Source organism: Athene noctua, chromosome 11 (assembly GCF_965140245.1).
Source record: "Athene noctua chromosome 11, bAthNoc1.hap1.1, whole genome shotgun sequence".
Taxonomy (NCBI): Eukaryota; Metazoa; Chordata; class Aves; order Strigiformes; family Strigidae; genus Athene; species Athene noctua.
The window spans coordinates 8,027,819-8,041,794 of record NC_134047.1 but is presented as its reverse complement, the minus strand read 5'-3'; the positions used below and the strand labels follow the sequence as shown (position 1 = coordinate 8,041,794).

Sequence of the window (13,976 nt, the reverse complement as noted above, 5' to 3'; positions counted from 1 at the left end):
AATGCAGCAATGAACATAGAAATGTTGGCTCCTTGTCTGTGTAAGCAGTGTTCATAGTCAGTCACTGAGCACTGCATGACTTTTGCTAATTGAGGCTGCTCTCCTTGCTTTTGTGAAAGAGCTTGTTACGCCTGACTGTTGAGTTTGTCCAAGAAACTGCTTATTTGTGCTAAAAAGAGAGGCCAGCCTCTTCAGCTGATTTTGCTTTTGATTGTGAAACTGCAATGTTACTTAGAAGCTGGTAATAACCTTTAATTTCTCATATTAGTCGTTACTGTGAAAATTGTTTGCTGTAAACACAGAGTTCCTAAGGCTTATTTTAGTTGATCCACTGTCTGTCCATGTAGTCTGGCTCTTCCCTGGAAAAAAAATAAAAATAAAAATGCAAGTACATCCTCTTAAAAGCATTCAGTCCTAGCACTTTGATGTAGATTCTGCAAGTTGCTATCCCATTTCCTTTTGAGTGCCAACTTTACATCCAATTCGGGCAGCAATGGCATCTATGCCATTTTGGGGCTGCCATTGTTTTTACACAGGTGAATCTGAATAGATGTTCCTGTAATATATTGAGAAGTAGTAGCAGCACCCACTTTTTCAGCATTTTGAGCCCTTCAGAGATATGATAAATAAAATATATCTTCATTACTGAAGTTAGCAGGTACACAGAATGTACAGCACACGTGACCTGGGTGAGGTAATGTTTGCAGGTTTTGTGAGTGGACCAATATTCTAAGGTCATTCTGTAAGCCAGTGAATTAAAGATGGTGCCTACTCTTTGCAAACAGTGCTTAAATAAATCATTACTACTTTAGTGAATATTACTAATCAGATTTACTAATTAAATAATTGTGGAAAACTTTATGCTCCGAGCATAGCCCTAGTCAGTGTTAATAATAGTACTTCTGTGTATCGTGAAGGATTTAGTGCTTATATAATGATGTATCCTGATCCACTCAGGCAATCTGGTGAACCTTTGCTGCAAATAGGTGCCTCAAAATCTTTGTTTTCTTTTGATGCTGCATTAGTTCAGGCTGTACCTGTGAGACAGCTTTATTAAATGTACCCACTGAGCCATCTTTTTGACAGTTTCCTTTTTCCCCACAAAGCCATTTGGTTGCTCTCCATGTTTCTCATTGTTATCATAGGCCTCATGCCTTTCCTGATTCTCATGGTCTGTCACTTACTCAACAGGTTTCCCATTTTTCCTACACAACTGGCTTTTCAACCCAAGGAACTGTGGATTGCATTTTCCCCTCTGTGAGTGAACACAAAGGCATAGCTTTCATAGCTTTCTTCTCACTCATTACTGCTCACGATAGATTGTTCTGGACTGCTTTCTTACTAGTCTCCTGATCAAATAAAATATCGAACGAGGTAGACATTGCACGGCATTTCCTTTTGTGTTTCTCAGTGTATTGTGGAGGATTTCAGAGCTTATAGTCAGAGTATGAATCTCCAGTGACGACTGTAATCTCACTGCTTTACAACATGTACAACTTGAAATCAAACAGTCGAGACAAATTATAAAACAGGACCAAATTCAACAAGGAAACTCCACATTTACTTGGAAAACATGATATTTAAAAAAATGTCCTGGTCAGAATATTGTCTGGTTCTCCTCACCCTTGTGTCAGTCTAATCTTCCTTGCTATTCAGATACAATTCTGCTCATTTATTTTAAATTATTCTCACAAAGGCCTTGTCCAACCTGCCAGCCTGTATCATCCCTTAAGAAAGAGACAGGTTCTGCAGCTGAAGTCCCTTGTGTGGCAAGCACAGCGTAATTGTATTCTGCTCTACACCAGTACTATGGCTGGGTAAACAGAGATATACCCAATGGCAAATGAGTAATCCTTTTCAGTGGTATCAATTTTCAGAGCTTTGGCTGCCTGAAATGAAATATCTGTTAGTATGTTTACCATTACCAGTCCAGATTCATCAGGCTGTATTGATTAAATTTTTGCACTGTAAAAATACCATTTTGAACCACAGCAAAATCAATAAAGGGTGAGGGTTTTTTCTGTATACAAATTGGATTTGGATCAAGAAGAAATTTTCTTCATCACATGAAAAATAAAGCTGGGAAAAAAAGTGTGATAAAAGATCTGAGAAGGGGAAAAAGTTTCTTTGTTGTTTCCCCCATCTCTGCTGCATTTGCCCTTTGGACCTTTCCGTCTGTCCACTGATTACTTTTCTACACAAATTTTCGATCAAACTAGACTCCCAGTTTGGAAAAGATACTTTCAAATAGGTGTAGCATTATCAGAAGCTACATTACAGGTTTTTTTAAAATGCAATTACATTCATGTACTTTGAGATAAACAATAGTGTTAATGGTGGCCTTACTAGAAGTCAGAAGAGCTATTTATAGAGTACTTAATGCACCAGGAATAAGTTCAATGAGTTGATGGTAGGATTACTTCCAGAAAGCAATTAAAACTGTCACTAGATTGATGGTAAAACATTCTGAGTAACAAACAGTGAGGATATGGCATTTTAGTTCTAGTGGTTTTACTTTATGTGTTGTGGCCTGTGGTAAGAAGATAAGAAAGTTAGTTCGGCAAAACATCAGAAAGGTTTTCTGCATAAAGCTTACAATAGAAAGGTTTAAAATTAAACAATGTTTGGAGAATGGAAATAGTTGGACATTGTGCAGTAATTATGTCTGAATTATCCCAGGTAACAGTCAGGGCTGTGTGAAGTTTCGACTGCTCCACTTGGTTCTGAAGACACTGACTATTCAGTAGTACTTCTCTGCAACTCCCGTCTCTCCGAGGAAGACCCAACCTCCTGAAGTACCTCTTTGCCTCCTGATAGAACACTCCCTGGGATAATGCAGTTTATAACATGAAGAGCAGCACCAGGATCGAACCTTTATTCAGTTAGGGTGATTTCAGCTGGGCTATTTTTCAGTTGCCAGTGAGACCACCCAAAACTGCATTTACTGGAATCACTCATTTATTCCATAGCAAAACCAATAGCTCTACTGAAGAGAAAATAGGAAACAGGTTATCAGTCATGTAATCTTGAGGGAAAGGGGGTACTTAATATGTGTCTGAGTAATAGAAGACATCAAGAAGATGCAAGAAAATAATTATATTTAAGGAGTTTAAGGAATGTCCACATGTTTGTGTAATTCACAGAAAACTCTAAATAGTTGTAATATCTTATGAGCCTCTCTAATGTTGTTCAGAGCCAGAAACAAGGGAAATAAGATTTAGTACGACCTGTTTTCTCCTTGAGAATTTTTCCCAAATTGTTCCTCTTCCACTTAACGTAGCTTTATGTGCTTGCTATAGTCTCTTGCTTCATGACAGTGTCAGAAAGGATAAATATCAGTAGCTGAATAAATTTAAACATTCTAGTCTCATAACAGACTGTAATAGAAAACTATTTCAGACAGAAATGTCTTGGGTTGGCTGAGATGAATCTCACTCTTTGTGTCTTTTGTTGGGATGGTCCACCAAGTTCCACTTTGTGCAAGAGCAGAATCTTTGGAAATGACTGTGGAAATTGTTTTAGAGGTATATGTGTGAACAAATTCAATACAATAATTTTGCAGCATTGATGTAATTAACATTAAAGTGTTGCTTTGAATTTATGCACACAAATATAATAAACCACTCAAACTCACAAACTGTTGTGGTATTGTGAGATGACCTTTAATATATTTCATTGTCAGATGTAAGCACATGATGCACAGAGAGAAGGACAAGAAGTATTGCAGCAGGAAAAATTTAGATTGAGAGAATATTTCACTGTGAAGATAGTCTGGTGGTGGCATGGATTACCTAGTCCTATTGTAGGTTCTCTGTTGCTGGGAGCTTTTAAGAGATGCCAGGTATGATTTCATTTGGAACAAGGAAGAATAGATGATCATGTGAAGTTCTTTGCACCTCTGTTTTCTATAAATCTACATTAAAATAGGTAAAGTAGGCTATGCACATAGATTCATGTCACAACTGTGTGTTATTTTAGTATTCTGACAGTAGAAGCTTTTTTTTTTTCTTTTTTTCCAAACAGTTGTCAGTCATTCAGTGATTATCTATCATATTGATTTATTTTTGATTCTGCCAGATTTCTCATAAAGTTCTATGGCATTTTCCCATCAAAGGTTACTAGATGATGTGAAGGGTAGAGAGAAGATGTAGCAGTAATGGTTGGGGAATGCACCTTTGCTGCCTCTTCCACACAAGAACCTGATTTCTCTTTGCCAGAGGAAACATGTTGACAAAACCTGGCAGCTGACAGCCAAAGACTTTAAAATTAATGTTTTGCAGACTCTTTCAAGTCCCTTTGATTTCCAGCTCGGGCTTCAAGAGCAAGTGCCACTGAATACTGTCATAGCCTGTGTAAAACTTCTGTGTTGCCTCTGTAGAAAAAAACGTCCCTAGCTTGACAGTTTATTGGGGTAGCTATGGTTGGCTAAAATTGTAAAAAATTGCACACATAACTGACATGTGGTGATGCTGTTGGAGAAGTCTAGATCAGATGCAGCTATAACATCCAGAGTGCCAAAGGAGTTTATTTAAATCAGAAAAATAATATAAGCTGTACATTAAAAATAATATCTCTTCTAGTACAGATATGTAAAACTTGGTATCTATGTTAAACCACTATAGTGCACTTTCCATTAGGTTTTACTTTAAAAAAAAAAAAAGTTCAAGTGATTTTGAAACTCCTAAAACTTTGAATTTTTGAACTTTTTTGTGTCATAAAATATTATATTAATAAAGTCAGTCACTGAAATGAAAGCTAGAACAGAGTTGTCTCCAGGACACAGCAGGAAGGTAATTTAAAAAGCTCAGGAACATTGTTGAAATTATCATGCAAGCTTATTAAATGCAATGTATATTTAAGGTGAAAAAACTCTCTTTATTAGGCCTAGATAGGTGACTTTTTAGCTGCCTCCAGCAGTTAAGCTTATTGGATGAAAGTCAGGATAGATTAATTTCTAATCTTTGTAGAAAACCACTTACTTAAAAATGGATAGCAAAATTATGAATATGATATTTAAGGTTTTAGACAGTCTGTAGAACAAGACTCAGCATTGAATATGAAGAAAAGTAAAACGAAAGTGTTTTCATAGTATTTGACCACTTTTGTTTACATACAGGTTTGTATTCTTAGCATGATTTTCTAAGAATTATTTCTGAAACATGTTGAATGAACATTAAAATCATCCCTTATCATTACAAATCATAAAATATTTAGCTTTAATTTCCCTTTTCATATCACACAAGTAGAAACTTATTATAAAACACATTTGAAAGAACTCATTGTTGACTTAGATAATTAAAACGAAGAGCGTGGAGTGAATTTTTAATGCTTTTTAGATTAGCTCAAGAATGATCAACATATTTGTCTCCTCAAGAATATGTACAAATAATGCTTCACAGCTCACATTTGCCTTCTTCCAAGAAAATTAATGAGCATTCAGAAATAAGGACATATCAGTAAAAATTCTAGACTGAGTTGAACATTTTTTAAGTCTCTTATTCATTAATTGGTTTAAGTCTAAGGACTGAATGTTAGATTTGATAAAGACTGTGTTTCATGAAAGCCTATAAGAAACTGTAGGGGTCAGTTAAGGCCAGCTCCCAGCAATTTGCCAGCAGAGAGTCTGCATAGCTGAGGGTTTTTTAAAATAAAGAAATTAACTTTCCAGCCCAACACTTAGAGAACCTTGTTTTGGTTGCAAAATGTACAGGTACAAAAACTGAAACAGGGCCATGAATTACTGTGAATTAGGATGAATCTGTTGGTTTCATGGGAACCCTGAAAATTCACACCTACTGAGGACCTGGTCTATTAGCCACAGACTAGCCTTCAACCCACCATGCTCTACATGATCTGCCTAGGGCTCAGGCAGGCAAGCTGGGCAGGCCTACATCCCACTAAACAGTGACAAAGGGGAGTGGAAGAGGTGGCGTTATGTAAGCCCACAAGCCTCAACACCAACACAGTTGAAGGTCTTAACGAATTGGATGTGTTGCACTGTGCATTGTAAGAATGATTGACAATTAATTGAACAGCATGACTGAAGGACTGTGATGTAATATCCCTGAGCTGACTAATCCAAACTCTACGTCTTGTCACCTGCCTCCCTTATTACTTTACAGAAGTCATCTTCCCTTTGCTCTTGTCCTTTGCAGTCAGACAGTGGCACAGCTTGTGGCCCCTCAGCTGGACAGTCCCCATCCAGGCTGTGATCTACATCTCTTCCCTTGCCCTGCCTGTATTGCTTCTTTGATCCCTCAGTGGGCTAATTTAGGTCATCAAGCTGACAGGTATTAACCTAGGAAAATAAAGTGAATGGCTACAAGTGAATAGTTACCTACCAGTTTCATGATCAGAATCAACTCACCACAGTTTCAGATGATAAGCTCCAGTCAGAGACCACAGCCAGGAGATGGATGGAGAGGAAGGGGAGGGCAATAGCTGTTTCAGTCAGAGGAGACATCTTTGGCTGTCTCAACTGCTGTACCTACCCGCAGCTGAAAGCCCTTGCCCCACTGTGCTGGCCCCTGCGGCACATTTTGCAGCGCTTCTGAGTCCTGTGGGACCAACTGCTATGGAAGGAGGAAGATGCTCCATTCAGCGGAATAGTTGCATGATATCTGACTTGCTGTTTCATTTCAGTGCTGTCTGAATTTTTACCACATCAGCTTGGTTTGAAGCTCTTTACCTATTTCAAGTTATTGTATTGTTTCCCATTGGATTCGGTCACTGTCCACTCTCTTAAGTATCTCATTTTGTCTAGTCTGCTGTGGAAACCCAGTCCCTCGATACAAACACAAATGCTAATGTGGCTCCCTGCTATGCTGATATTTCTGCCCTTGTTTATCTGCTGGAGGAGCTAAGAAATTGTTTTTCTTTAAAAACGGGACAACCTGAACTGATAATGCTTTTTTTAGTCTTAGTTGTTTGAATTAACTGTGGATTAAAGCTGCAGTTACTACCACAGCATAATAGGATGATATTAGGCTTGATTTCCCTTGCTTTGCATAGAAATCTGGGGAGAATCTTGGATTTGCATGGCAGAAGAATACATTATCACGGTAAACAGCATTTCTGAAGCCTCATATTAAATCACTAAAACAAATGTAAGTCTCAAGATTGGCCTCAGTGACCATAAAGTATAAGTTGTCCGAGCAGCAGGACAACTAGGGTAACTGTGGAAAATGTCTGGTCCAAACTAAGAAACCAGGTTTCATTGTATCTGGTGCTTGCAGAATAGGTTTTGATTTGCATCAAAGAAGATTTATATTAAATATTTGGGGGACAAAAAAATAAAATGCATTACTAGAAGGAGAGACAAGAGCTAGATAAGCTCATTCCAGCATTCTTTTGCTGGAACGTGTTTGACACACACTTTTTTTGGAACACTTTTTTCTCAGTTACTGGTATCTGGCTACTGTGCCCTGACTTGCTGGCAGAAATGCAGTGTTAAAATGAATAGCTGGGTGCAGGACAACTAACCTAACATTTCCTATCACGCAGAGCCAGTTTTGAGTCCAGAACCTGTGCCGCTCTGTTGCTTTTCCATGACAGCATGGTTGGGATAGAGGAAACCGCTGGATTCCAACAGCCAAAAATAAAGGAAAATTTGCTTGACTGTTTATGATCTTATGTGGGAAAACAGAATTTTAAAAAGGAGTCATGCAGGTCAGGACTATGTACTGACTGACCTAGGATATTTTTTGATGAGCTAGGAAATCTTGTATCTCCATTAATCTGATTGAATTTAGGATCTTAAATAGCATTTACAAATTTTATTCCTTGTATGAAACATGGGGAAACTTTCAAACATTTTAAGAACCATTTAATTTTGGGTCTGTGAGATAGGAAAATGTGCAAGATCTATGTCCCTATGGTAGGAATGTGCCTACATTGCCTTCAGCTCCATGCTGCTATTTCTTTTGTTTGTTTGGATGATGAGTGACACGATTAGCCTCTGCTGGGTAGACAGACAGAAGTGAGGCAGGCGTGTGTGGGAATGTGTTCAAGGTTTTCCACAGCAGGTTCTTTGATTTATTTACAGATAGAGAAGTGATGGGAGATGCTAGAGCTGCTGACATGATCAGAAGCTCTATGTATCGCTTTGCTTCCCCACCTCAGCCATTCCAGCCTGCATTGCTACTTCTGTATGCCAATTCCTACAATATTCCCTGAGGTTTTGGCATCAGTTGAATTAAGCCAGTCCCAGAACTGCAAAACAGCTATGTAGTAGACAATCCAGAAGGGTCAAAAAAACCCCATCTACTCCCATTACCCCAGCATAGTGTAAACTGCAGAATATTTCTTAAAATCCTCTTAACAGTCTTTGCCACTTACCGTATAATACCAAAAGCAATAATTATAATGAACTAGAGGGAGATCAGGAGAGATCAAAGGCATCCCTCTAGCAGCCTAAATCCTTGAAGTAGCAGGTAATGTGTTAGATTTATTTCTCAGGAGTTATCCCATGCACCAAGCTATAAAGATAGGTTAAAATAATACCAGTGGTCCTCTGCCAGTCTGGCCAGGAGGTGATTCTTTTGGGATCCCAGATCTGGCGGGATCAGTTTACTTCCTGAGCATAGGATCAATTATTTGGGCGACTTCAGTACCAATGAAATAACATTGCAAGTCTCTCCTGTAGTCCTCTGAGAGGTCTCCCATGTTTCCAAGGAACAAACAAGTAACAAAACACAAAAAACAAGGCAAATTATGCAGCAAGGGGGAAGAAAACCTTCCCAGTACCTGCAGGCAGGCAGTCCAAGGCATGAAGCATTAGTTTAATACAAGATCAGCAGGCAGCAATCAAGTCTATCTAAGGGATAATGCTCCAGGCTCAGCAGTTTTTTGTTTGAATATAGCAGAGCAGTTTCTTTCCTTGTCTTATATACTCTTTTGCAGGAATATCATCAGATAATTATGTTTATCTTGTACTCCAGTATAACACAAGTCCCTGCCTGAATAGTGTAATTAATTATTTTTTATGTTGCTGATTTTTCCTTCCTCAGCACAGTACTTCACAGTTTCTTTTACTGAATTTTATCTTAAGTTCTTTACCATGCCTTCTGCTTCTGAAGGTGATTTTGAGTTTGACCATGCTCTTCCAGTTTCTTACTTACCTATTCTTTTGATTGCATCCTACCATCACCCTGGCTATTAACGAAAATAAGGGCTAGACTATAACTCAGGACATGGCCCAGCAGGTCTGTGATGTCACTTTCTGTGTTTCTGTGTTGCTTTTTTCTTTGTGTTAAAAAGATTGGAATTGATAAGATTTCAATTTAAACTTTAAAAACTTCACTTGGTATATACAGTGACAGCATTTGTCACTACAAATGCTTTTAGGAATGTTTATATACAATAGTTCCAAGATATAAATGATCATTGTTTAAAATCTGTCAAGGGAAAAATCTTGCCACAACTAAATATGTAACACTGACATTTGAAATCAGAGCAGACACGAATATTTGGCTTTCACTTGTAGTGCTATCAGCTGCTTTCTGAGAGGAAGGAGGAAACATTTCTGTGGCAGGTTAATTGCAGAATAACAAGCAAATTCTGTCTCTTGACACTAATTATTCTAAATAAATTCAAACTACATAGAACCTTTTTATAATGAAGCCATTCTTTTCACAGAACAACTTTAGTCTAAGTGGAAGTAGAATTGCAATTGGCATATTGTAATGTATTGAAACAATTCAGGACACTTCCATTCCATTGCACGATAAGTGGTGGTCTACAATGCCCAGGTAGAGAAATTGTTCTGAGTGCAATGAAGGAGGTACTCCTGTCTTCTCGAAACATCTTTTTTGGTTTCTTAGCAATTGACTCCTGAGAGTCAGGAAGGAAAATCCTGACTTTCATGAGTCTAAAATGGCTTTCAAGTTTTAATTCTTGAAAGCCATTTTAGAACTAGGCAGATCTACATGGCCTGTAAGTCATGTAATACTGTATACTGCCGTCAGAGCAAGGTGCTTGCTCTTCTTCATTCTCACCGTTACCTTTCTGGGTGCTCTTCTTACTGTAAATGAAGGCCATTTTGCCATCACTACAGATGTCTGAGTATCTCAAAGACTTTTGTTTGTACCTATTTAATGTGCCACTTTACCCTTTAATTCAGCTCACTTGCAATATTTGAGTTTATGATAGATTTCAGAACTGAGCCGGTGGGACCCGGGAACAGAGACAGCATGCTGTTCTTAAAGGCCTCAGCTGAAATCTGTCAAAAGATAGAGACTTTTTCATGTCATTGTTTGTCTTAGACCCATTGCTTTACCATATGCAAAGCCATCGTTTGCAGTCCCCACCCCAAAAAAATAATTGATCTTCCAAGCAGCTGCTGTAGAAAGAGGCAGCCAGATTGTGTAAGGTCTGTAATAGGGAATGAAATCCCATATTTGATCCAGCTGATGAGGGATATATAGAAGTGTTTGAATTTAGTATTGGTGTAATGTCTGTTTGTGGTGTGAAGCTGCTGTTCCATGTTATGTATTTTTGTAATCCTATGCAGAGCTGTGTACGCTGGACTGTGGCAGCCATGGTGTCTGTTCAAGAGGGATATGCCAGTGTGAAGAGGGCTGGGTGGGACCAACCTGCGAAGAACGTACCTGCCACTCTCACTGTGCTGAGCATGGCCAGTGCAAGGACGGGAAGTGTGAGTGCAGCCCTGGATGGGAAGGGGACCACTGCACCATTGGTAAGGAGGTTTTGTACCTCGAAAAATAACATACATAAAATCTTAACAAGTTACACAAAGATCTGCCAGAACCATCAGTTGGATTCAAGTCATTTTGGAAAAATAGAGACCCAGAATCAGGCCAGGTGTAAAAAGGTGCCTCTGTACTGATCATGCACCCTGCTTGTCACACAGCATAGCAACTCAGTGCCACTTTCTGATTAGAGGAAATAACATTGGTAAATTAATTTTTTTTTAAACGCACATAGGAAAGATATCTCAGTCCTAGCATATTTTTGGGTTGTGTTCATATGCTCACTTCGAATCAGGAAGGAAAAAAATGTTTTAAGAAACAGAAGGTGTAAGGGGATGAAGATATTATTCAGCTTAAGTAATTCCTGTATTAAATTTCTTGCCTTCGTGCCTCAGGTTTTGCATATTTTACTTATTACTAGAAGTTGTTTTGCTATAGCTGGCTTCTAACAATATTCTCAATAAAAATACTATAAAATGTAATAATTATTTTTTAATAAATTACAACAGGTTTTTGCAAAGTCTAATAGTGTTTCTCCCTAAAATGTCCCAAACCAAGAATATTCATAAACATTTTAATTGTTTAGAATAGCAGAATATCTAATTTTCAGAGGTAATCAGCATAAGCACTCATGTGCTTCTTGAAAAAAAAAGGAGAATGTTTTATATCGTTTTCCTGATCATTTTAAGATGATACATTCACTGCCTCTAGAATTTACTAGGTCTGATTTGCTAAATCAAGAATTAGATTTGTGAAGGAGGAATGCCTTAATTTTCTAAAGATTATGTAGAGCAAATCCAGAAAAGGGCCAAAATAATTAAAAAGATAAATAGAGCTGCTCTTGATATTGTAGGCACTACCAGGGCTGGCCCAAGCTGTCCTCTGCATGCCTTTCATCAAATGGAGAACAATCACATGCACAGTGCTTTTTGATCACAGCGGCAGGAATAGATCTGACTGCAGTGAGAGGGAGACACTTTATATCTAACCAACAGGTGGCAAGCCATAAGCAAATGGTGTCTGTATTTTCTTTTGAGTGCAGAAGTTCAATCCATCTCAGTTTTGTTCTTTTCTTTTTTAAGCTCACTACTTAGATGCTGTTCGAGGTAAGTTTTTCATATCAGCATTGCAAAAGAATAATGTAAAGATACAAAGATATTGGAAATGGAGTGTTTTGTGTTACCTGTTTTGTCTGAGCTTCTGTACTGCTAAGTTGCCAGAATAGATAAGACACTTATTTATGGAGATATAGATCTATATATATACACACAGAGACAGAGGGATTTGCAGAAGAAAATGCAGTTTTTAACAAATAATGTGCCCAACTCATTTGCAAAGTTACAGCAATGTAAGCATGTTTTATGTGGCCATCTGATGTGAATGTTAGGCAAATCAGTTTTTTGCTCTCACTTAACATTCCAAAGTAATGACAGAGCTGAGGACTTGCTCAAAAAAATTTTGTGTTGATCCTGTCTTCCATGAGAATAAAAATTTTCTTTTTCTTTTTTGTCGTTTGTGCTTTAAGTTTCTTTTGGTAGTGAAGTACACTTTTTTAAAAGCTGTCTATGCCAGCTGTTCTACAGTTCTCTTCAAATCATTTGATACAGGAGTTAAATTTTATGTTGTTTTGTGTCTGGTGCTGTTCATTTGATTTCTGTGCCTTGCTGCAGGTCCTGCTTATTCATATCAGTGCAAGTACCTTCCCTGAGTTTGAGAGCAGTCCCTCAGTCCTAGCCATGCTGTGCGGGGCAATGATGCACATTGCCCCTTGCAAAAATGCTTCTAGCTGAAATATCAAACCAACCAATATTCCGGAAAGACTTGGGTCTTTATTTTGTATTTATTATTTCTTCAGAATTAGATAATAACAAAATCATGTAGGCATTCATTTGATTACATTTATAGTCTTAGAGGATAACCACACACAGCAGCAAAATATAATCATGTACAAGAAATGAATTAACTCAGCAGGATAGTGAATTGGAGAAACATCCCTGTAATCCAGAACAGCTCTCAAATCCTGCCCTTTCCCCCAGTTCCTCAAAAGGGGCAAATAATTGTGTTTTATAGTGTATCTGGTGGTTTCCAACCTTATGCTGTTCTAGAGCAGCAACTTTCAGAATTCCAGTGTGAGAAAACGGTGCTACCCATCTCCAGTTCTTCCGAGCAAAAGGGTCGGAGTCTCCAATCCCCGTTTGCAGATGTGAGTGATAAACTGAGCTGAGGGTGAAAAGGAGAGAGATGATGTGTCTAATGTAAAGTTGCCAGGACATGTTCTTCATTCTGGGCTGTAAATCACAACCTGACAGACCAGTCGTACAGATTCACTGACTCTCTGGTCAGTTCCTCCAAAACCCTTTCAGAGCATCTTGGGGATGCCAAACACATGCAGAATGAGCCTCCTCTTCCTCTAAAAAATTTTTCTCTGGTAACACATATGTGTTGGGGTTCATTATCAAGTACAGAAGGGCTTTCAGTTTCTCTGTGTCCATGCTGGCAAAAAGAAAGGAGTCTTCTTAGAACGGATACCACTTGCACTGTTAAGCTTATTGCTGAGCTTTATCCATTGTTCTTTGGCTTCATGTGTGACATGGTGAGGATTTGACAAATGTCTGAGCTGGCACTAGACTATGCAAGCAGATGGACATGAGTGTACACTTCCAAGAGACAATTTCTCTCTCACTCTGATAGGCAAGAGAATTCTCTAGCTGAGATTGTCCAAATTACTATCGATTCAGACTTTATAAGTATATAATCCAGGGAATACTACAGTCATTGTTCCAGTTTTGATCTAGAATCAGAGCCACTAAAGAACAAGTGTTTGTCGTATTTGAATGGGCTATAATGTGAAGGAAGTGGAACTGAACATTGGAAGGCAATGCTCCCTCATTTGCCTTCTGTAGAAAGAGTTCTATTGTAGCATAAATCAAATTGGCTTTTTCTCATTCAGCTGAGTTTTTATGAACAGAATAAAAAGGCCACTTCCAATCACTGCAATGTGTAGGATTATGTCCACAAATGCCAGTTTGTAATTTAGACAAGATTTTCCATGTATATCTTTAATATAAATGTTGATTATGTGTATGCTTTTGTGATCTACAACTTAATTTTTCAATAAGTAGAGAAAGAGATGGACATAGCAGACTGTTAAATATCTTCCTATAAGTTTACTCACTTTTTTCCTGCCCACAAAATATTACACAGTAAAAATTACTCATTCTTCACTGAGAAATTACTTTTGGGCAAGCAAAGGGAGGGAGCAGGATG

General features: G+C 38.1%; 1 protein-coding gene across 4 annotated transcripts in view; it reads left to right on the top strand.

Annotated features, from left to right (window-relative positions):
• The window catches only part of TENM1 (teneurin transmembrane protein 1), a 346,951-nt gene that overhangs the window by 234,159 nt on the left and 98,816 nt on the right, over window positions 1–13,976 (top strand). For 3 of the 4 annotated variants that reach the window (XM_074915503.1, XM_074915501.1, XM_074915500.1), the window contains 2 exons: window positions 10,511–10,696; window positions 11,792–11,815. In XM_074915503.1, the coding sequence (XP_074771604.1) occupies window positions 10,511–10,696; window positions 11,792–11,815 (210 nt within the window). The remainder of the gene's footprint in view (window positions 1–10,510; window positions 10,697–11,791; window positions 11,816–13,976) is intronic. The other variant, XM_074915502.1, reaches the window with a different exon arrangement.